General features: G+C 42.3%; 1 protein-coding gene across 4 annotated transcripts in view; it reads right to left on the reverse strand.

Annotated features, from left to right (window-relative positions):
• The window catches only part of LOC137425950 (inositol 1,4,5-trisphosphate-gated calcium channel ITPR1-like), a 465,322-nt gene that overhangs the window by 252,950 nt on the left and 187,585 nt on the right, over nucleotides 1-24,787 (reverse strand). For 3 of the 4 annotated variants that reach the window (XM_078776381.1, XM_078776379.1, XM_078776382.1), the window contains 9 exons: nucleotides 19,620-19,755; nucleotides 7,937-7,991; nucleotides 7,415-7,580; nucleotides 6,770-6,946; nucleotides 5,920-6,009; nucleotides 5,497-5,634; nucleotides 4,088-4,213; nucleotides 3,518-3,718; nucleotides 3,142-3,393 (listed from right to left, as the gene is read on the reverse strand). In XM_078776381.1, the coding sequence (XP_078632507.1) occupies nucleotides 3,142-3,393; nucleotides 3,518-3,718; nucleotides 4,088-4,213; nucleotides 5,497-5,634; nucleotides 5,920-6,009; nucleotides 6,770-6,946; nucleotides 7,415-7,580; nucleotides 7,937-7,991; nucleotides 19,620-19,755 (1,341 nt within the window). The remainder of the gene's footprint in view (nucleotides 1-3,141; nucleotides 3,394-3,517; nucleotides 3,719-4,087; nucleotides 4,214-5,496; nucleotides 5,635-5,919; nucleotides 6,010-6,769; nucleotides 6,947-7,414; nucleotides 7,581-7,936; nucleotides 7,992-19,619; nucleotides 19,756-24,787) is intronic. The other variant, XM_078776380.1, reaches the window with a different exon arrangement.

The raw sequence follows: 24,787 nt of genomic DNA on the forward strand, positions 1-24,787 counted from the left end.
TAGTCTGTCATTTCTGCACTGTGATTGGATAACATAAAAAAATATGTTTGGGAGTTAACAGCAGGAGTTGGTAGATTTTACGTGGGCTGGGTGAGAAACCTTTAAATAAGCAAGTGAAAATCTCTCGCAATACAAAGTCAATGGTGGGAAGAAAAGTTGAGTGGTACCAATGTTACTGCCAATGTCCCGCCCCTATGCAAGACTCAGGAGCATCTTGTTGACATTTAACCTTGAAAATACCTGGGTTTAGACCCCTTATGTACCATGTTAAGTTATCTGCAGTATTAACGTATCCTTATCATTTGTAAAACTGATTATTTTGTAATTACAGCATTAATATGCATACTAGTATACCATAGACACATGTAATCATGTTATGAATAGTTCTATCATGATCTATGCCCTTCAAAACATGGGTCTAGACACCTTCATTTTTCAATTATCTGCAATATTGGCTGAGATATGTCAAAAATCGTTTTTTTTGATAATGGCAGCAGTAATTTGCATAAAAATGGTATGTGGGACATTTTTTCAGCTTGGGGCCATAGCTAGTCATTTTCTACACATTTTTTCCAATCTAGAAACACTGATTAGAAGTATATCTCCGGGGGGTGCAGGGGGACCTAGTCTTCCTACTAGACTAGACTCCTTTTCTCTATTCAAACTGGTTGGATGAGTTATTTTTATATTTCAGGCACCTGCAGCTCATCACAGATGAGTTCAATTCCAAAGTAAAGGAGAATCACCTGCTTGAAATCTAATTATTTCTAAACTTCTAAAAGGTGCCAATAATATTATCCGGGCCATTTTAGGATTTCTGTGTGGAATAAGCTACGATTTAGTATTTTTTTTAGCTTTCTTTTTGTTGTTGTTCCACTGCAAACCAAAGAAATACATATGTGGATACCAAAATATTTTTTAATTTCAACAATTTCCTGGAAGAAATGGTGCATAATTTGAAAAAAGCGCAAGGGTGCCAATATTTTCAGCCACGACTATATATATATATATTATTAGTATTAACATTGTTTTGTAATAACATTAATATTATGCTCTAATAATTAGTAGTTATTTGCCCCCGTTGGACTTAGTCTGAAACGGGGGCTTATGGATTGGTGCATCCACAACCATATCTCGGACATGTATTCTAATCATGTACTAGCTGAATGCACCCGGCGTTGCCTGGGTTATTTTTGAATGAATTTAATCTTCTGTACATAGGTCTGACGTGAGCCCAGTATCAATTAGTGCTCAACGATTCCTTGTTCTTTCTTCTGTCGGTCCCCGCAAGAGAGAATTTTGAAAGCATGTGTTGCAATCAGTCAGATATTCCTATTAAGTGCATAAGTTGTACTTCAAGATAATTTTGAAAGAAGAAGAAGATTTATTGCGAAATGGACCGAGCCGATAACCTTCCTGGGGACTGTCCCGACATTTTTTATTTCAGAGGTTTCCTCCTATCTTTCACCATTCAGGAGATTAGCACGTGCAGACAAACAAACAAAAACTTTGTTATATATATATATATATATATATATATATATATATATATATATATATATATATATATATATATATATATATATATACCAGCCGAATGCACCCGGCGTTGCCCGGGTTCTTTTTGAATGAATTTACTACTATAATTCAGCTTTTACTCGTGGCCGTAGAAGATTGACTACTGTAATTCAGCTCAGCGTTTAATTGCGAAATGGGCCAAGCCCGGCCGAGGCGGCCTCGCCCGGCCTTGCCACCTAACCTATAACCTTCCCGGGGGCCGTCCCGACATTTTTAGTTCTTTTTGAATGAATTTACTACTATAATTCAGCTTTTACTCGTGGCTGTAGAAGATTGACTACTATAATTCAGCTCAGCTTTTAATTGCGAAATGGGCCCAGCCCGGCCGAGGCGGCATCGACTGGCCTCGCCACCTAGCCTATAACCTTCCCGAGGCCCGTCCCGACAATTTTTGTTTCAGAGGTTTCCTCCTATCTTTCACCGTTTAGGAGATTAGCGCATGCAGACAAACAAACAAACAAAAACTTTCTTTTATATATATAGATATAATAGATATAATATAATATATATAATAAATATAATATAACAATAATAATAATAATAATAATAATAATAATAATGAATATATAAGCAGAAGAAGAAGATAGAAGAAGTTTTATAGATTAATTAATGTATTAATTCATGTATTTATCGAACAATTTTGTTCATACTTGGCACAAAGACAACACATCATGGTATACATAGGCACTTCATTTTGTTTGGTGATGCAATCAAACATAGTAGACTGGCGGCTATTTTAGTTGTAAAAAAACCCGATGTTGAACACGTCCTCTACCATTTCTCGGACATGCATTTACCGATCTTGTTCAAACTTGGCATACAGATAATGAACGATGGTTTACATATGTATGTCATTTTCTTTCGAGATCAGATCCAATATGGCCGACTGGTGGCCATTTTGTTACTTAAACATGTCCGCAACCATTTCTTGAACATGCATGGACTGCTTTTGTTCAAACTTGGCACAAGCACATATGCTTGTGACATTATGTATGCATAATGGCATACACATGCACCTCGTTTATTTTGCGATCTGATCAAATATGGCCGACTGACTGGTAGACTAGTGGCAATTTTAGTTGTAAAAAAACCTGATATCAAAACCATCCTCAACTATCTCTCAGACATGCATTGAACAATTTTGTTCAAACTTGGCACAAAGACAATACATGATAATACATATGCAGAATATTTTGTTTTGTACTCCGACCAAAGATGGCTGACTGGCGGCCTTTAACTCCATACAGCTTAAAAAATGGTACATGCTGCTTCCTTGCTTGACATTCGGCATTCAAAAAGAATAGAGCACGGCCAAACAACCATAAGTTGATAATAATAGTGCAGGCTTTGATGGGCCTAATGGCCTCCTCCTGCATTGAAGCTCCTTGTCAGGGAATTAATATTAACTGGTGCAGATATAAGGATGAAATTTCTGGTTGTATTGATCGACCTGACTTAAATTGACCTCAGGTTGAAATTCACACAGATTGTTACAAAAAACAACTAAATATTAATTTTGCAGACAATAGTGTTGATAGTCAACGAAGAGGAGAATATTTGAACCTCAGGTATGCAGTCCTCATGTGTGAGCACACGCACAATATCCTCCAGAGGAAGCAGAGAGTTGCACTTTATTTCTGTGTACACGTTTTTGCCTTCAGTGCAGGCAGCAAGGAGGTCAACCAGAGCAATGTGGTACATCAGCGCACCAGAGGGGTCTGTACGCTCCCGCTCACTTCTCATCATGGAAAGCAGGGCCTGGAAGGAAACCCGGTCGGAGTAGAAGACCAAAACATCCTCTCCAGCTGTCAGGAGCTTTTGGAAAAGAAGGGGGAATTGTGGAAGAAAAGTGCGAGAACAAGTACATGAGACATTAAATAAGTTCATTTTATTACATGCGCAGTGATGGGTGTTATGTTATGGATGCTCAATACCCAACCTCGGCCATCACCATATCCTGGCACTTCTTGTTAAATTTCCCCTCCGAACGAACAATCGTGTGAAGGAACCGTAAGTACTGCACATGCCGTCCATGTGTTGCAATACAGTGTACAAAGTGCTGCACCACACGCTCTGACACGGCGCTACACAAGCGCCAGTTGTTAGTGAAGATCCGTCGCAGGGTCTCTGCTTCCATTAGCTGCAGTGGAACAGGTGTGTTGGGGATGAGAGCAAGATAGTAGAGAACGTATTGCTTTAAAAACAATAACCATATTTGGAGAATAAAGCATTTAAATTAAAAAACAAGGTACTCACATTCTAATAATACATACTTTATAGACGTACTTACATTCAAATTGCACATACTTTATAGAGGTACTCTGTTGAAAAAGGGAACGCAACCCTTCCTTATTTGTCTACCACCAGGTGGTGTTTGTGGCTTATGTTAGCACATTGTGTTAGGACAAACAAACAAACAAACAGACCCAAATGCAACACCCTCTCCTTTGACGAGGGTAACAATGATTAATGAGCACCAATGTTGTAAAGTTGCATGAATGGCATGTACCCCTGGTGTAAGAAAAAGACTGATGTGCTTGTAAAGCAGAGCCTGGTTCTGGGGATTGCTGGCACAGAAATCTTGCAGGAACGTGTGTGCAAGCCTCATGACCTCTTCCATCCTCGTATCCTCATTCTGTGAGGGAGCAAAAAAACGCAGAGGGGATCAAAAGAATAGGGTATACATGTGGGCCACTGTTGCTTAAATGCAGACTTTGCACGCTGCAATGAGGGCATCTGAAAGTTCTCTACTTGTTGTAACCTGAAGGCAGATGCAATTGGAGTTGTCCATAACATCAAGTTGGATAGAATATCATAGAAATGCTTTCAAGCACAATCTTTATTACTATAACGGAGCTATGGCGTATTTGCGCATGCACGTATGTGATGGAAATAGCGCCCTCTGGTGGTGTGTGTACTAAAATTTGTGGCGTCCCAGAAGAAAGTATCAATTTGTGAAAATATCACCATTTAAAATTGCCCACCGAAGTTGGGCCGAGATGCGCACTCCCACCCGTTTTGTATAATAAATGAAGGTTTTTTTGTAAGTAATTTCGGTTTTATCCCGAGCCCTCGAGGCTGATCTGAAAATACAGAAGCGTCACCCGTCATAAGCATTAGGAATGTTTTTACTTCTTGTATGTAATCTGAGTTATTTTTATTTTGAGAAGCAATCAACGCAGCGGTCTATTGTCTATACACCGCCAAAATAAAGGGATGAGCAATTTGTGTAATAAATTAAGATTTTGACCGTAATTTCGGTTTTAGTCCGAGTTTTCAAGGCTGAATAAAGTGAAAATACAAAAGGGTCGCCTATCATTTTCACAGGCCTTCCTCTGCTCGTTCTTAGAGGCATGCAAAGATTTTTTTTTTTTTTACTGTTGAAAACACTTTTTATAAGATGTATAATTTGGTAACTTTTAAACTCATACAAGATAAAGGCCAAATGCAAAGATTGTTTCAACTTGTTTAAGTTGGCAATCGCAATGCTATGCCTTCAGGAGACAAAGTCTTAGTTCACAAAGTATTTTTTATCTGGAATCAAAGCTTGTGGATGTTCAAAAAGAATGAGGATGGATGGATTATAAGCTGATAGTAGTGCAATGGGGGGGCAAGTGGACATGGTGTTTCTGAAGAAATGAGTGGATATTAAATGTGCATGCATGAGTAGTGGGAAGCATTAGCTGAAACACAGCACAATATGGAAGCCAACGATACACTGAGGCTGTTCAGCATCGTGAATCCCAAGCAAATTACCTCAATATGGTTGGGATTTGCACAATTGCAATGTGTTCACATCACTGGCGAATGTCACATAAGAGTGTTTCACCCGTTAATCATCATTGCGGATTAACACTTTAATTGCCTCAACACTTGGCTGGCTTTACACAGATTATCCACAGCTTTTATCTGAAGTACCTTCTCGTATGGAATCTGCAGAAGCTCCAAGACGACGCTGTGGGCTCCCATATTCCTGAGTAGCTGCTGCTGCTGCTTACGGTACCTCCATCCTCCCATAGTCTCCTGGGCACACAGTCTTCCCAGCCGGCACAGGATCTGGCATCGCGCATGACGTTCGGTCGGTTGGATGGCCAGTGGATGGATCATCGATCTCGTTCTGTCGGGCAGTTGGTGGACTGGTCCATCAATCGCTTGGGGGTTTGGTTTCTCTTGAAGTTGGTCGGTTACTTGATTTGTCGACTAGATTGTCACCCAAACTCTCAGTCCACTTACGACTCAAATTGGTTGGTCAATGATGCATTCGTTTGGTCATTAGTTTAGTTAGAGAATCGTTTGTGTTGTGCATATATTTACGACATGTACCGCCCTCCCCGATACTACCTCATATATGGCCACGTAGTTATCCAAGCTTTCTGAGTCGACAGCCGGTCCAGATTCCATAGCCAAGGCAGCATTGCTCCGTAGTTCTCCCTGCCAGCCACAAAAGGAGAATTGAGAAGGTTCACAACTAAAGCTTGGTCGTGCACTTTCATATTTCACTTTAGCAGAGTTAGGTTACAACAACAACAACAACAACAACAACAGGCATTTTAAGGCCATTTTCCCTGCTAGAGCGGGGGTTAGCCTTGCAGTCCCCATGACAATCTTCTCCATTTTGCCCTATTTTCTGCATCTCCCCTTGTTAACCCCCTTTCCCTGCATTTCTTCTTCCACCATCTTGAGCCAAGTCTTTCTCGGTCTTCCCCGTCTTCTACTTCCTTCTACATTCATTTCCATCACCCTTCTCAACCAGTCACTTCCATCCTTCCTCAACACATGACCAAACCATCTCAACCTGTTCCTCTTCACAGCATCAATCACAGGCTCTATTCCCATCATCTTTCGCAATTCATCATTTGTCTTCCTCTCTCTCAACGATACTCCGCACATCCACCGAACCATTCGCATTTCCACCCTTTCCAGCCTTCGTTGCTGCTCTACCTTCATTACCCATAAGTGCAGAGTTAAGTTAAGGGTGTATAAAATCTAAAGATGAGAAAGAATGGAGGATGTAATTTAAAAAAAAAAAAGAAAAAAAAAGAATGCCAATCAAAAAGTTCATTTTAACGATAAATATTGTTAAGATGTTGTTTGTAAAACCAAGAAACTTCTTTGGATCGACACATCGTTATGCTAAAGATGTCAGGTTTCTAACTGGTTTGAAACAATCTTTAAAATGGTCATAGGTCACCTCTCCAAGAGCCTTTCTTTTTTTGACCTCCTGTCCAACTTCACTTGACGCCCCTCCATACTGCCGACCCTTGTAGACCCAGAGCTCTGATTTCTCCACCAAGAGCCGGAGACGGTCCAGGTCTTGACGTATCTGCTTGTAGTTTTCAATGTCCTGGCTAGTCACCAGAAGCTGAACCTAACATCACAAGTGAGTGACAATAACAGGATAAAAAACAGAGTGAATCATATCACAACATGCTATGTTCATGTCAAGAAGGTTTTCAATTTGAAATTGCAAATTATATTATGACAAAATTAGAGCGAAGGCGATGGTGCGCCGTTGCAATTGCCACTCTACGCACCGAAGGCAAAGTTGAAAGATGAAAGAAGAAGTTGAACGGAGAATGATTTAATATCAAATTTTGAGTTGGAAGTTTTTTTCTCTTTTGACCACTGTGACCCACAGTTCCCACCTCCAAGGGTCAAATTCAAAAAATGGTTACATATTTCATGCATCTCCCAATGTTGATTGCAGATACAAAGTTTCATTAATAAACGTTGAAATAGTGCCTGTAATTGCATTTTTGGTATTTGACCTTTTGACCCCATCCCAGGGTGCCAGGGCCCCATTTTTTTGTTATAAATGAAGTGAAGCTAAGTTAACCTGTGTGAAGGCGTGCAGGACATCTTGTCGTTGGCTGAAATGCTTGAAAAGGAGGTGCAGTGCAGCCGAGACCAGTGGAGGGTGTTCGTGCATCGCAAGGTGCAACAACACACGCAAGAAGGTACGCCCACTCTGCCCATCAAGGTCTAGTGAAGCATCGTCACCACTGTACAATAAGAAAATTCACGAGATTATATGACATCAAAATATATATGTGAAGACATAATCCATTTGTAGAGTTAGCGTGAAAGGCTTACCATAGCTAGGCAACGTATGAAAGGAACAAATATTCAGCTTAATATTATTTGGCCCCATTAACAAGGTGTCGTAGAAATGGTCCTTTCCTATTCACCTAATTATGTGGCGATTATGTGACTGCGATTTATTCTCCCAGTCTTTCATTCACTATAAATCTCATTATTCATTCTCTCTCCTTCGCTAATCAGTAATATTTGCTATTCATTTTACATGTAGTACTTGTGGATGAGATCAGAATGAAGAACATATTTTAGAATGACGTACGTGCTATCAAAAATGGCCTCAGCTTGCTCGCATATCTTCTCTGGCTCCAAGATCCCTGATAAGCAAATGAAATTCACATGAGATCATTGGTCCAACAAAATGTATTGGCACTCGAAGTGGGTCATAAAGTTTGCTTCCGACATAACCTGACCGATGATGACGCCAGGTGATCAGGAGTGAAAAACAAAAATGGACCAAAAAACAAGCAGGCGAATAAGAAAATCAAAGACGAGGACAAAATAAATAAATAAATTGAAGTTTCACTGCTTTTAAATCCAGGGAAAGGTTATGCATAAGAGCTCTTCCTGCAAAATTTGAACATGTGACACTATATTCCAATGTGCGTTGCATGTAAATGGTTAGTTAATCAAACTGGTGGCACTCCCACCCTCCGAGCAGGTGTAGCCGTCTTGTCCCTACTTCAGTGGCCAATATGCTGTGGCACGTTCTTGGAAATGCTGTTATATGGTGGTACTAAGTAGAAATGTATAATGGATATAATGTATATGTAGAAATGTAGTAGAAATGGTCCTTTCTGATGCAGCAGTGGAGGTACTGGGACGACTGGAAAGGTTGATGCAGTAGGCAAGAAAGGGCTTTAAAGCAAGAAAGTCGAGGAGTGTGGTAGTGAGAAGAGGCGTGGTGGATAACATGCACAGGTTTGAGCTGGGAGGGGAGGTGGTTCCATCATTGGTGGAGGCCCCTGTGAAGAGTTTGGCAAGATGGTATACAGTGGAGTTGAATGATGTGGGAAGAGTGGAGGAGGTCAGAATCAAGCTTTTGAGAGGTTTGAAGAGGATTGATGGATGTGGTTTGCCAGGTAAGTTGAAGGTATGGTGTTTGAAGTTTGGATTGATGCCACGAGTATTGTGGCCATTGATGATGTATGATATTGCGATTGGGCATGTAGAGAGGATGGAGGATGTGGTGAGCGGGTTTGTGAGGAGGTGGTTGGGAGTGCCACGCTGTTTGACGAACATTGCCTTTTATGGTCAGGGTGGAAAACTCCAGTTTCCCTTGACATCATTAACCGAGGAGTTTAAGGTGGTGAGGGTGCGGGAGTTCATGATGTTGCGGGATTCAAGTGATGCAGTGGTAAAGAATGCTCTCCCAGAGAAGAAGGGAAGTCGGAAGTGGAATGCAAGAGCAGAGGTGGATGAGATGGAGGTGCGGTTGCAACAGGAGGAAGTCATGGGGATGGTACAGCATGGGAAGCATGGCTTGGGTTGGATGAAGCATGAGCGATGGGGAAAGGCATGTGTGAAAGAGAGGAGGAAGATGGTTGAGAGGGAGGTGAGAAGAAAGGAAGAGGAGGGGAGATATGTGAAAGCAGTCAGACAGGCACAACAAGTTGCTTGGACTAGGTGGGACGGTGTGCGGGTGAGGATATTGAAGTGGCAAGAGATTTGGAGGATGGAGCCAATATTGTTGAGTTTCCTGTTGTGGGCAACGTATGCTGTGCTTCCATCACCAGTAAACTTGAGATTGTGGGGGTTGTTGCAGGAGGAGAGATGTTCTTTGTGTGGAGGTTTGGGAATGGTGCTGCATGCACTGGTTGCATGCTCAGTAGCATTGGCAGCAGGAAGATACAAGTGGTGGCATGATCAGGTGCTGGCGGTGGTAGTGCAGATGGTGCAACAAGAGGTGCTGAGATCGAGAGAGAGAAGAGTGGAGAAGGAGACTGATGGGGGAGAGGTGTGGTTTGTCAAAGAGGGCCAAGTGGTAAGAGGTGGAAAGAGGAGGAGGTGGAAAGCAAGAGGGCTGTCAGATGCTTGTGATTGGCAGGTGGTGGCAGACCTAAAGCCACAACTGGTATTCCCAGAGGAAATCTGTATGACAAGGTTGCGGCCTGACATTGTCATCTGGTCAGGTGCAACAAGACAGGTCATCTTAGGGGAATTGTCTGTACCTTGGGAAGAGAACATGGAGGAGGTGCACGAGAGAAAGAGAGGAAAGTACAGTGAGCTGGAGGCAGAGTGCCGGGAGAAGGGTTGGCGAGTTTCTTGTCAGCCATTTGAGGTGGGGTGTAGAGGGTATATTGGCAATTCCTTTTCTGCATTTCTTTCTCGGCTTGGAGTGTGTGGGACAGAAAGAAGGCGGATGTGTGACAAAGTGGCCCAGGTTGCCTTGAAAGGCTCACTTTGGATTTTGAGGACGTTTATGGAGGCACGTCAAATGGAGTAGGTTAAGGTTGTGGGTGGTGGTTCATTTCAGCCGAAAGGGGTAGTGACTGAGCGTGGAAGAGAAATGGAGATGAGTGAATGGTGTGTGTGTGTGTGTGTGTGTGTGTGTGTGTGTGTGTGTGTGTGTGTGTGTGTGTGTGTGTGTGTGTGTGTTGCAGGAGTGCATGTGTGTGTTGCAGGAGTGGGTATGGGTTTGCATGAATGTGTTTTTGTTTGAGTGGTGCATGTTGTGGGGATGCATCCTTTAGATGAACACGTAAAGGTTTTTTTTTTTGGTGTGTGAGTGAGTGGATGAGGAGCTGTGGCTTCTGGGAGTGGAGGCGGTTTTGTTGTTGTAGTCTGTGTTATCACTGGCTGGGGGTGGGGGCATGTACGCATCCAGGTGTAGCTGCTGCATGTGGAGGCGTATGTGCCCCTGCTGGCCCACCTTAGCTGACCGTATTGAGGTTGAAGGGCCGAAACGGGATGATGCTGAGGACTTCGACTGAGGACCCGATCAGTGAGGCACACTTGTAACCAGGTGTGTTTTGAAATTATATATATATATTTATATATATATTTATATATATTTTATATATATAGGTTTTGAAATTATATATATAGGCACACTTGTAACTTGTAACCAGGATTCTGCCTGCAAAGTTTGGCCTCGATCTGTTCAGCCGTTGCAGAGAAAAAGGGGGCGAAAAACAATATGGCGACCGAACCACGTGACCTGTGACGTCATAATTACTATTAAAATATTCTACAGACCGAGTCCATCATATGGTGAATTTTTTTTATCTCAATCGGTCCTATTATTGCAGAGAAATTGGTTTTTAAAGGAAATTAAAACTTAAAATGGCACTGAGTTAAGGATCATCAGAATTATCAGAATTACCAAAGTTCAAAGTGCCATAACTTTGTTAAAAATGATCGAAACGTCGTGAAGTTCGAACTTGTCCTGTAACTTATCATGAGGAAACCATGTGCCAAGTTTGAAATCTTTACATTAAGCGTTTAGAAAAAAAGTCCGGAAAACTGTTCTTTGCGTGACGGACTGACGGACTGACAGACTGACAGACTGACGGACTGACAGATGGAGGGACGGCGTGAAAACCTATAGTCCCCTCCGGTGTACACCGGTAGGGGACTAATAAGCGAAGTACCAACTTCTAATCTGGTGTGTGGGTGTATCTAGGCATAAGGAAGAACGCTATTGAAAATTGGGTCGCCACGTCAAAATCCAAGATGGCCACCACCATGTATGTCTGAACCTTGTGAGCGGAATATCTTGAAAAATAAACGAACTACTAACTTTTAATCTGGTGTGTGGGTGTATCTATGCATAAGGGAGAACGCTATTGAAAATTGGGTCCCCATGTCAAAATCCAAGATGGCCGCCTTGCGTCTTCCACTTTGTCAACTCACATCACTTCACTGACGGGGGACCTAGGCATAACGCTTGTTTTTTTGCGATTTCATCCCTCTATGTTTTTATTTTTTGCAATGTTTTTTTTCTTGTTTCTGTTTTTTAGGGGGAATATAAAAGAGTTAATAAAGAGCCCCAAATACACGTATACAGATCAGCGAGGTAGTATGCAGACATCAGTGTGTATCACCCACTGGAGCAGCATCGTTTTTTGTGGGCTAAAGGATGGCTGCACCCAACTTCACAATCGCTCGACCAGGAAATTTAAAGCTTCCCATCAGTTAGTGTCGCAATTTGTATTTGTGTGATTTATTTTGAAGTTAACTAGCATACAAGACCCGCCGCTTCGCTAACGTAAATACCTATCTTTACTGCGATGGCTAATCTATGGGGGAAAAAAAAAAAAGGATTCCTGGGAGATCCTGCTCTCCATGCAAGGATAACCAACTTTTGGTTTGGTGTTGTCATTTGCAGTTTTGACACGCGTATCCATGTACCCATAAAAAAAATATTAAAAAAACTTTTTTGGGATCAAAAACACTCCGGGAGTTCGTAGTTGGATTCATTGAAATCTGTTAATCCGTTCTCAAGTTCTAACACGACAAACAGACAGACAGACAGACAGACACGGCTCCTTTTATAGTACAGATTATGAATATTTTATTTTAATATTAGCAAAGTTAATACGCTTACTATTTTATATGTTTTATTATTTTGGTATGGATTGCATCCCTCGATGTTTTTTACATGTTTCAAATAGTTGTTTCTGTTGATATTTGGTCGGGAATATCATGGTGAATGGTTCAATCAATATTGTTTTTCGAGGGAAAGACGAATAAGTACTATTTGGCAATTTAGCGATCTCCCGGTATGGTACGTTTGCGATGTATTCAGGCATATTTTTTGGTGTTTCTAGTTCAGAAAATACTTGAGAATAAAAGGTATGGCTTTTAAAAGGTTTTTTATCCTCACTCTATATTATTAGTCCCCTACCGGTGTACACCGGAGGGGACTATAGGTTTGCACTCCGTCCCTCAGTCTGTCAGTCTGTCAGTCCGTCACACAAAGAACAGTTTTCCGGACTTTTTTTTCTAAACGCTTAATGCTAAAGATTTCAAACTTGGCACATGGTTTCCTCATGATAAGTTACAGATCAAGTTCGAACCTCACGACGTTTCAATCATTTTTGACAAAGTTATGGCACTTTGAACTTTGGGAATTCTGATAATTCTGATGATCCTTAACTCAGTGCCATTTTAAGTTTTAATTTCCTTTAAAAACCAATTTCTCTGCAATAATTGGACCGAATGAGATCAAATTTTCACCATAGGAGGGACTCTGTCTGTAGAATATTTTAATGGTAATTATGACGTCACAGGTCACGTGGTTCGGCCGCCATATTGTTTTTCGTGAAAACACGAAAAACCCTTTTTCTCTGCAACGGCTGAACAGATCGAGGCTAAACTTTGCAGGCAGAATCGCATACCCATGACGAACAAAAAAGTCATGGAGCATGACGTCATGCATCACATGGTTTCAGAGTTATGACGTTTTTAAGCATGAACCTTTAAAACCGAGCTCCTCCCTCATTTTTGATCCAATCGAGGGGAAACTTCACAGATCTGTTCAGCATGTCAATCTACTACAATGTCCTTTTGGAATTTGCGATAGGGCACGTGGTTTGGCAGATATCGTTAATTAAACGAAAATATTTTTTTAAATGGATATCTCTTGTTTATTCCAGAGTTCTCCTCAAGCCGCACCGCGCGCCCTCAGCCTCGTCTCGCGAACGTCAACAGCGCGCGCTTTCGTGAGGGGCGGAGCCAAGCCAAGCAACATATATATACACATCGATCATTGATCGTGAACCGGAAAATATAATAAATTACTGATATTTAGCGACTCGAAAGGTTCTTTATCAACAACTTATTTTCTCGTGCTTCTGCTGACCTGTCTGCAAGGTGTATAAATCGAAGTCCCAAGTGCGAATCACAGGTGAGCCCGTCCTGAGGTAATTAGCGATTGGGAACGATTCAGAACCTGTGGATAAATAACCCTTGGTAATTTCCCCAACAGTTTTCCGGACGACAGACTGCCGGTAGGGGACATGTATTGCAGGGCAATACTCAGAATGCTTGTTTTTCAAGATATTCCGCTCACAAGGTTCAGACATATATATGGTGGTGGCCATCTTTGATTTTGACGTGGCGACCCAATTTTTAATAGCGTTCTTCCTTATGCCTAGATACACCCACACACCAGATTAGAAGTTGGTACTTCGCTTATTTTTCAAGATATTCCACTCACAAGTTTCAGACATACATGGCGGGGGCCATCTTGAATTTTGACGTGGGTTGCACCCACACACCAAATTAGAATTCCGTCCTTCGCATACGCACGCACGTACGCACGTACGCACGCACGGACGGATGGACACACGGACGGAGGGGAAAACCATAGTCCCCCTTTCGCTCCGTGGTGCGACGGGGGACAACAACCAAACAAGGTAGGTATGACACCACAATACGACACCATAATACGAGACAACAATACTACACCACAATACGACACCACAATACAACGCCACAATACGACACCACAATACGACACCACAATACGACACCACAATACGACACCACAATACGACACCACAATACGACACCACAATATTGCACCACAATACGACACAACAATATGACACCACAATACGACACAACAATATGGCACAACAATATGACACCACAATACGACACAACAATATGGCACAACAATATGACACCACAATACGACACCGCAATATGACACAACAATATGACACCACAATACGACATCACAATACGACACAACAATATGACACCACAATACGACACGACAATAGGACATCACAATACGACACAACAATACGACATCACAATATGACACCACAATACGACACAACAATATGACACCACAATACGACATCACAATACGACACAACAATACAACACCACAATACGACATCACAATACGACAACAATATAACACCACAATATGACTCAACAATATGACACCACAATACGACACAACAATATGACAACAATATAACACCACAATACGACTCAACAATATCACACCACAATACGACACAACAATACGACACAACAATATGACACCACAATACATCACAATACGACACAACAATATGACACCACAATACGACATCACAATACGACACAACAATATGACACCACAATACGACATCACAATACGACACAACAATACGACACAACAATACGACATCACAATACGACACAACAATATGACACCACAATACGACATCACAATACGACACAACAATATGACACCACAATACGACACCACAATACGACATCACAATACGACACAACAATATGACACCACAATACGACACAACAATATAACACCACAATACGACAACAATATGACACCACAATACGACACCACAATACGACACCACAATACGACACCACAATACGACATCACAATATGACACAACAATATGACACCACAATATGACACCACAATACGAGACAACAATATGACGCCACAATACGAGACAACAATATGACACCACAATATGACACCACAATACGACACCACAATACAACAACACAATACGACACAACAATATGACACCACAATACGACACCACAATACGACACCACAATACGACACCACAATATGACACTACAATTCAACATCACAATACGACACAACAATATGACACCACAATACGACACAACAATATGGCACCACAATACGACATCACAATACGACACAACAATATGACACAACAATACGACACCACAATACGACACCACAATACGACACCACAATACAACACCACAATACGACATCACAATACGACACAACAATATGACACCACAATACGACACAACAATATGACACCACAATCCTCTTATGGATTGCCATCACAGCATCTTTTGATGTCGTTCCATCACAATCCCACACAAATGTAAAACGTCAAAAACGAAAATTCACAAGATTATATAACATCATAAGATCTACGTGAACAAATAATCAATTTCTATGAATGGAGAAGGCGAAACAAGAAAGATGAGGGAAAATTTTCCTCCCGAGGTGTAGAGTTAGAGGGGTGAAATGCTTACTGGGAGGAGGGAGGGAGAGTGGAAGAGAGGAGGTGGTGAGGGGAAGTGTTTGCAAATAATTAATCAGACGTAATTCAAAGGTTCGTGTGTATGTTAATCCTCTGTGTTGTGTTGAGTTTTATGCGCCCGTCATTTTGACGAGCTTTTCCCCTAGTTCAATTTAAATATAGGTTTAAGGGTGTCTCAATAAATTCCGGGTGTTACTGCGATCTTACCCAGTGTCTATTACACCACCCCGGCACCCCATCCAAGAGATCACATTAGTTATTTGTGCCTGTTTGTGTCCTTTATAACGTCCTTAAAAACAGTGCATTTCCTGTTTGGAATGATTTTCAAATTTGTTTGACTGCCAGAGAGGGAGCAAACAATATTATCTCACTCCTGTCTGCACATGTGTGATGGGGACGAATTCTGAGCCAATGTACGGTAAGACGGAAAATTTGTCTTCCTATTCATGCCCCGATTCGTGTTCAAAATACAACGTTCAATTTAAATAAGTTGTTCCTCGATCATAAACTGATGATTATAAACTGAAAAGACAGACAGATGGACATGAACCAGTCGATCAACTTAGCTAAAAGTTTATGAATTCGCTTTGCATGTTTGGAGTAATAACTGCTGCAGAACAACAACATCCTGATGATGAAATGAAACAAGCAATTAGATCCGGAAGTGGACAAGAGACAGAATAATCGAAGACAATGGAAAAAAACCGAAAAAATAAAACTGCGTCTTGGTGGAAAGCAATGATGGGGCAGAGCATGCCGTATTTTGTATGGAAGTGTAAAGCCGGGTGTCCTGTCTGCACTTAGGTTGTGCAAGTTGAACATCCCACTTTCATCATCATCATCGTCATCATCATGTATATGCAGAGCGTCGGTTCTGCAGAAGCATTTTCTTGGCTCGGGTTACAATCCTGGATTGGTCACTTCTCCGCCACATGAAGTCTGGACAGGAAGTTGGAATTTGGCCAGAGTGCCGTCGATAGCTCCCCTACTCTTCACGAAGGACCACCGTGGGATCTTTAACGTCCACCAACCAATGCTGGCAGATGGGACGCCCAGTTTAACGTCCATCCGAGGGACAGCACACTGACTGTGAAACACCAGGGCGACAGTTTATATCTGGGCCGAGATTCAAACCTAGACTAGACGGCTCAGACGTGAGTGCGTATAACTCTAGGCCATCCTGCCAGTCACCTCTTCTCAAATTAAGAGGCCATTATGTTCTGGCATAGTGGATATATTCCCTCGCTACAGTTTAAATAGGACATTAAAGGCAATAATGTAAAAAGGATGTGGATGTTGATTTAGATCAAGGTAAGGTTAAAATAAGGCAATTGAGAGGTTTGATAGGATAAGTTAATGTAGTTTGGATATGGCACAAGAATATTGGGCAGAAAGGCCTTCACCTGCGTCTCGGTTATATCACATATTCATTCTTTACAGTGACCTAAAAGGCTCATGGAGGAGTTTATACATCTATCTATAATTCCAGCAATCTCTGTGTGTGTGTGTGTGTGTGTGTGTGTGTGTGTCTGTGTGTGTGTGTGTGTGTGTGTGTGTGTGTCTGTGTGTGTGTTTGTTTGTCTGTGACCGCTGTTTCTCGACAACCACGGGTCCGATATACTTGAAACTTGCCAGGTATATTGCTGGGGACCCGAGGATGTGCCTTTTCAAGGTTTTAAATTAATCGCAGAAGTAGTTACCGAGCTATGTCCAAAAAACGATTCAACCAATCAGAGAGCAGCGAGCTATCGCGTGTGCCGAACGTGGCGAACACACTCTGCCTCGGATGGCACATTTGAGAGCGTATGCATTTCTTTCCTGTCGGCAAACTATGTTGGCGCTATGTTGGCGTTAAACTATGTTTTAAAACTAATTAAAACTAATTTGCGATTCTTTCGCTTTCCTGCGATATGCGACCTTCCGGAGCTCCTGTGAGAGCGTGCGCCATTACGGATAGTAATTCAATTAAAAACATAAAAACATTGTCCCAATTCAGTCAGAGCGAAGGGCGTTGTTTTAAGCGAAGAGCGTTTTATTTTTCCCCTAAAATTCAGTCGCCGGACGGTGAAAGCTTTTTTTTGGGGGCAGCTACTGGCAGCCACGTACGGCCAATCACAGGACACGTTGTTGTGTCGACGTCTACTGTACTCGCAAGCCGTTCGCCGTTCGCTTTGGCGTTGCGAATGGACCAAAACATTTCATGGACCAAACCATTTCATGTAAAGCGTTCGCCGTTCGCTTTGGCGTTGCGAATGGACCAAAACATTTCATGGACCAAACCATTTCATGTAAATAGAGGGGGGGGATTGTCACCGTACTCGCACCCACGTACCCACGTACCCACGTACGGGCATTGCACCCACGTACGGGCATGCCCTAGTACATTAAATGCAGGACAAATACACTAGTAGATATGAGTGTACATGAACACAAATTACAAGGACATCATTCGACAACAGACAAACACATGGTACGTATATGGGATTTTAACCTGGGTTCCCTACATCATGAGCCAGGGATTCAGAGGGGAACACGAAGAGATCACCATTTCCTTGTACGAGCGGCATTACAGTTTGATTGGAGGTTCTTTAACCATCAACATGAGAAGCCATGTGCAATTCGCTCCACGTTTCCACATCAGTAGCCCTTTTTGTGCTCGCCATTGGGGGAGCTCAAATCCCAGTGGAAGCAACAGCTCCAAGTCATTAGAAATCCCCAAGATCAATTAACATGCTGCCACCTGCAAAAAGCGAGAAACGTTGGGGAAATATGTGGATGCGTAAAGTACATGAAAGAAAATTACATGAGTAAAATCACTAAATCACTTGCTGCTGAAACAAAATGGCTGCTTTAAATTAAATTAGCTCATCTTCGTCAACACCTTTCCCCATTACTTCATATTTGCTCCTTTTAGTTTCTCTTTCTTCCTCCGCATCAATCGTTGTTCCTTTATAATCGCTCCACGCGTCCTTTCCTATGATAATATCCCACCCAATGGTTCAAATCCACTAAACAACAGGTAAGTTGATCGTTCCGTGTATAATCGCTAAAGCAAATGCTGTCCTTTTTTAGGAGAAGCTTCAGACACCTACAAGGGTTGTTCGACACACGAAAGTGCTGAAATTTACACAAACGAGACACTCACAAAAAACAATTATTGAACGTTATTGGAATATCCAACGATGAGGCAGAAGCACAAGACCTGTTGCTCTCTCTCACCGCATACAGGTCGATGGCCTCCCTGTTCCTCACCGCCTCTCCACCAGTCAAGCTCCATCTCCTCTCAGCCTTCCGATGTTCCCCAGCACATCTACGACGCATGTGTTCTTCCAGGAACCCCCTCATGATTAAAGTCCCACAATACCAGGTTACTGCGCACCTCAAGTATTTTCATCCTTTTTTTTCTCCCATTTGTGGAACTGCCTTCCTGAGGCTATTCAAATGCACTGTTTCCTCCAAGGCTTCATACAAGTGTTGTGCTACCATCTCATGTCATCCTACATCCCGACAAGAAATCCTTTCTAACCCTCTCCCTCCCTTGACTCTCCCAATTAACCCTACCTAACCCAACCCCCAATGCCTGGTGTTGGCTTAACGGTTAAGGTGGCCGGCTGAAGATCTTAGGGCCTTGAGTTTGAGACCCTGTCGTGCCGCTGAAATTACACCAGGTGGGTTGACTCAGTCTTCCATCCTTCTGAGGTTGGAACAATGAGTACCAGCTTACTGGGGTAATAAGCCATTCGAGTATCCTACGTCGGAGTGGCAACCTGTCCAGGATTGTACTCCTTAGCCAATGAAACTGCCTTAGCAGCTCCTATGCTCCTCCATTTGTCCATGTTGATATGCATGCAATGTCTGCAAATGAATGCAAGGGACACAAGACATGCAACACATGGCAATACAACTAAATTTTCCACTCGTAACATCACCGACCAATTCTGGGTGCTGCACTGGCAGGATCTGTCAGGTCTTGGTTGCAGCGCCATGTCATTCCGCTCTCTTCGTACTGCCGTTTGAATATGGAGAGGAGGCAAGAGATGCGGTAGTCCAGACGCACACTGAGAATGAACTGAGAGACAGGAAAAGAGAGAATGATTTGTGCATTCGCTTGGATTATAGAAGGCTTCAATAGGAAGGTATTTACCAAAGTGCTGAACATACACAACTGACCTTGATTTAAGGATTCCTATAAATTTATAGATATGTATCGACATGTCGGTTTCAGTCGTATATCAAGGTATATGGTTAATGCTCTATAAATTCATCCAAGCACTATAAAGCCTCATCTCACAGTCTTGGGGTGTGTCGCATATGTCCATGTGTGTGTGGCAGCTCCACTACAAGCCTTACATCATGTTAAAACAAAGCTGATGTAGAGTTTAAACTTATTGAGAATTGGGGTTGACAGGACGATTACTTCTGAGCTTTCACTTTGCTTTCAAACAAACTGATGAAAAAAAAAAAAAAAAAAAGAAAGATGATGGAGCATAAATTAACAAAAAATAATAATAAAAAATAAAAAATATAGAAACAACTGTTTTGCATGATAACTTTAATCTAACTTCACATCATTAAAGATAAATCCCAACGTTGGCCTGACATTGTCTATTGGTTGCAAATGTGATGTCTATTTTCCAACGTTGGCGCAACTGGCCCAACGTCCTGTTTTGGTTGTAAACGCGAATCCAAACCGAATTAGTTTCTTGGTATAGGTTTGGCTTGGCTAACCCCCGCTCTAGCAGGGAAAATGGCCTTAAAATGCATGTTGTTGTTGTTGTTGTATAGGTTTGGCTGGATAGTAGAAAACGACCAAAAAATGTAATTTTTAATGAAGATTTTGAAAAAAACAAGATTCAGCACACAAATGGTTAATGGGTGTTATTTGATGTGAAATCCTCCACAGATGACTGACTGGTATGCTCTACCTTTATGCTTTTCATTCAGTGTGAAACACAAACAAACTGATTGATAAATAACCATCAAATATCAATATCATAGATGTTACGGGTCTTTCAACAACACAGTACATACATATAGGCCTTAGGCTTCATGTCTTCATGTCTCACCTTCAGGCCGCTTCGGACAAATTAGCCCAGGTTTCTTAATACAGTAGTATCGTTTTCATTCTAACAATAATGACATTAATAATAATAATAATACAGTAAATATAATCATAACACTGCAATCCCTTTGTCATGACTGCAAAGTTACTGGATTGAAGCGGTGTATGGTTGGTTCATTGTTGACTCGAAACATATAGAATAAATCAGTGTCTCAATGCAATCTCTTCACTTCCATGGTGACAGACAGCTTAAAGTACTTCAAAATAATTTAATACCTACATTGTTCGCTAACTGTTGGAGTTGGAGTTGGAGTTTGGAGTTGGAGATTGGAGTCCCTGGTGTTGGGCTAGCGGCTAGGGTGCCGGCTTAGGATCCTAGGATCCTGGGTTCGAATCCCGGTCAATCGCTGAATTAACGCCAGGGGGGTTGACTCAGCCTGTCATCCTTCCGAGGTCGGCTAATTGAGTACCAGTTCACTGGTAATTCCCTGCTTGTCGTTAAAGACGGCAAAAAGGGTTGGCGTCAGGAAGGGCATCCGGCCGTAAAACATTGCTTCAAAAAGGGGACCGAAAAACAACAACAACCACAGTTCCCGAAAAAGGCCCGGGGAAAAATGGCCTCTAAAGGTGTTTTTTTTATTTTTTTATTGTTCGCTAACTGGTATCTCCACCCACGTCATACTATCCTCTTCAACTAAAGTATCAAACAAGCCCGGCTACGCCGCTGTTAGACTTTCGGTCTTGTTTGTACACTACCTGTATATCCCTGAACTTTAAAGAGGTGTAACTCTAATATTTCCCCTGCAATTTGAGATTGTTTTGTATTTGTACATTGGCAAACATTGTAGATAACACTGGACAAGAATTTTTGCTGTTTCCATAATTTTGCTTTTTCGTTGATGAGAAAAACTTGTATTTTTCATCATGCAAATTCTTGCATTTCAATTCATATTTGTGATTATTACAGCCAAACTAATAATAAAATTCATGCATGCATCATCATGCAAATTCTTGCATTTCAATTCATATTTGTGATTATTACAGCCAAACTAATAATAAAATTGGACTTGCATCTCAAAATTACTTTCAAGATGCTTGTGTTCCTCAAAGGGTTAACTAAATGGCACCATCAGCATGAGAAGCCATGCGTGATTCCCTCCACGTTTTCACATGAGTAGCCTTATTGTGCTCGCCATTGGGAGGAGCTCAAATCCCAGTGGAAGCAACAGCTCCAAGTCATTAAAAATCCCCAAGAACAATTAAGAATCCCCAAAGTGAAAAGCCAGAAACGTTGGGGAAGGATGGAGGCATAATGTACGGGAAAGAAAATTAAATTACATGAACTTCAAGGACATTAGTAGACAATGACATGCACATATTGTACATGGGATTTGAACCTGGGTTCACATGCGTCACGAGCCAGGGGTTCAGATGGGAACACTAACAGGTCAAGCCAACTATTGAATCCTTGTTGAACAAAAAGAACACAGCAGTCATTAATGCAGGATGCAAATTTTTCTTTAAGATGCGAGGAAAATGGTGCATCTCGTGAATATTCAGCCTGCCATCTTCAAATCATATTCACAACTCAACGGTTGTTTGAAATTTGATTTTCCTTTCAATTTAAGTATGCTGTCTACTCTGGAGGGGACAATCATTGCTGATTCCTCAGGCAAATGAAATATTAATATGAAAGCAATCCAAGAACATTGGTGCTACAGAAAAAAACGCATTAAATCTGCAAATGGTGTCAGAACTTGAAAAAGCAGAACTTGCTAAAAAAATATGATTAAAGTCCACACCTTAGGCTGTGTATCTGCTCACCTGGCTCCCATAATTATTTCCTCCTGGGTGCATTTCCTTCGACTCCTTCGGTCATTATCTCAACAATGTGTTTGAAAAAGAAAGAAAGAACAGCACTAAAGTATCATTCTGTGATACTTGTTTGAGGTTAAGAAGAATACATATCTTTCATACAACTGTCATGTTGATGACAAATAGTTGCCGTGAAGAACTGAGTGAATCACATCAGAAGAACTAGAACAGCACTAGGTAGAGCGCATACCTGCGCAAGGCTGACCAGTTTACGTTTTGTATCCCACTGATAGGCTGGATCAGGACTTGAACCAAAATCTTGTTCTTGTCACCTACCTGTTGGAGGTATGTGACATGATTTTATGTGACGCTGACCTTTGACCATTTGTGACAACACCCAGTACGACTCCTTTTGGGTGAAGTCCCAATGAGTTGTATGGGGTTGGAGGGAGGAGTGGGAGGGGGTTTGGAGGGAGAGTTGTATGAGGGTGGAATGGAGGGGAGGAGGAGAGAGAAAGGGTGTAGGAGGATCTCGGTCTCGGTCCCTGTACAGAGTCCCAACATGGCGGTGTTCATGCCTTTATTTTATTTCCGCACAACGTTTTAAAACTAAAATGCAATGCGGTCCCAAACTCTTAACCTGAACCAAATTTCTAAATTTAAACAGCGGAATTGAGCTAAACAGCAGGTCCAACGGATAAGCCAGAAAGCATCTGAAAATGCAAAGCCCGTCCACGTCCGTTTGTATTCAGACATCTTCTTCTTCTTCTTCGGTATGTTCAAAATAACGAAAATAGTTTTTAAAAAAATATGCAAATAGATGATTTTATGCAGCCTTGACCTTTGAGCTTTAGATCAAAAAAACAATGTGCTTCCAGCTTTTGATTGAACAAATTAATTGACCCAATAATGCAAATTCTTAAAATTTCAGGTCAATCGCATGAAAATTGATGATTTTATGTGACACTGACCTTTGACCTTTTGAGACAAAATTATTAATTTATCTTCTCCATATTATCATAATAAAGCTTTGGTGAAAATTTGATGACAAAATTCAAATGGTAAAAAGGTTACAGCCCTGACATGGACACGGCACACACACAGACATACACAGACACACACAGACACAGGGACACACACACACACGCACACACACACACACACACACACACACACACACACACACACACACACACACACACACACACACACACGTGATTGCAAAACCCCGTCTCCTGCTGCACACGGGACGGGCTGAAAAAGTGGTCATGAAGGAACTGTCACGGAACGTCAAAACAAACGGCCTGCCGGGGCCGCCCAAAAGTCGGGCGTGAGGGGCGCGTCCACTAATGGAACGCCTCTCGCTTCCCAGATCGAGGGCCACGTGGTCAGGAGAACCTCGTCCCTTCTGGTTGCCCTGCCGTCCCACCGTGAGCGCTGGCAGGGTGTACTTCAAACTAAGCTTAAGTGTCAAGTGTTAAGTTCCTCCTTGCCCTCGCAAGGGAAAGGCTAGGGTCAAGCTCTTCCAAATTTCCAAACACTAGAAATCGGACGTCTCAAATTAATTAACTAATTTGTTAATACATCTCAGTCGCCCGCGACCTCTCTAGCGTGGGCGTCGAACCAGTTCATTTCCGGGCGACCGGGCCGAATATCGGCCCGGCCGTGGCCGAAGCCGTTGATTCCGCCGTAGCACGCTAACGCGTAGGCTCGCGCGTCCCTGGTCCGCCGGGGCTCCGCGGGTGTCCTACCGTGCCCACGTCGCCATGCTCCCTGAATAAGAAAGTCAGACGTGGTGCCCGGGGACGGAGTTCGCTGTCTAAACATGGTAGCGCTGGGCCAGTGGGACCGCCGGGACCCACGTGCACTCACAAGTTGTTCTGCGCGTGGGCGGCAGTATCAGACCGGGGCGCCCAAACGCTCCCCGGCTAAAGTTCATCCTGAAAGCGCCCACATTGTGCGGACAAACCCCACCAAGTCGAGGGCCACGTGGTCAGGAGAACCTCGTCCCTTCCGGTCACACTGTGCCTATCAGCCCACCTCGAAGACCGAAATTGTGACTAGGTCACCCGAAAAATCATGCAGCGAAAATGAATGAAATTCGTTCATTTCGTCATCTAAACAGTGACGCGCATGAATGGATGAACGAGATCCCCACTGTCCCTATGTACTATCCAGCGAACCCACAGCCAAGGGAACGGGCTTGGCGGAATCAGTGGGGAAA

The sequence above is a fragment of the Myxine glutinosa genome, chromosome 4 (genome assembly GCF_964187855.1).
Source record: "Myxine glutinosa chromosome 4, kmMyxGlut1.1, whole genome shotgun sequence".
Classification (NCBI taxonomy): domain Eukaryota; kingdom Metazoa; phylum Chordata; class Myxini; order Myxiniformes; family Myxinidae; genus Myxine; species Myxine glutinosa.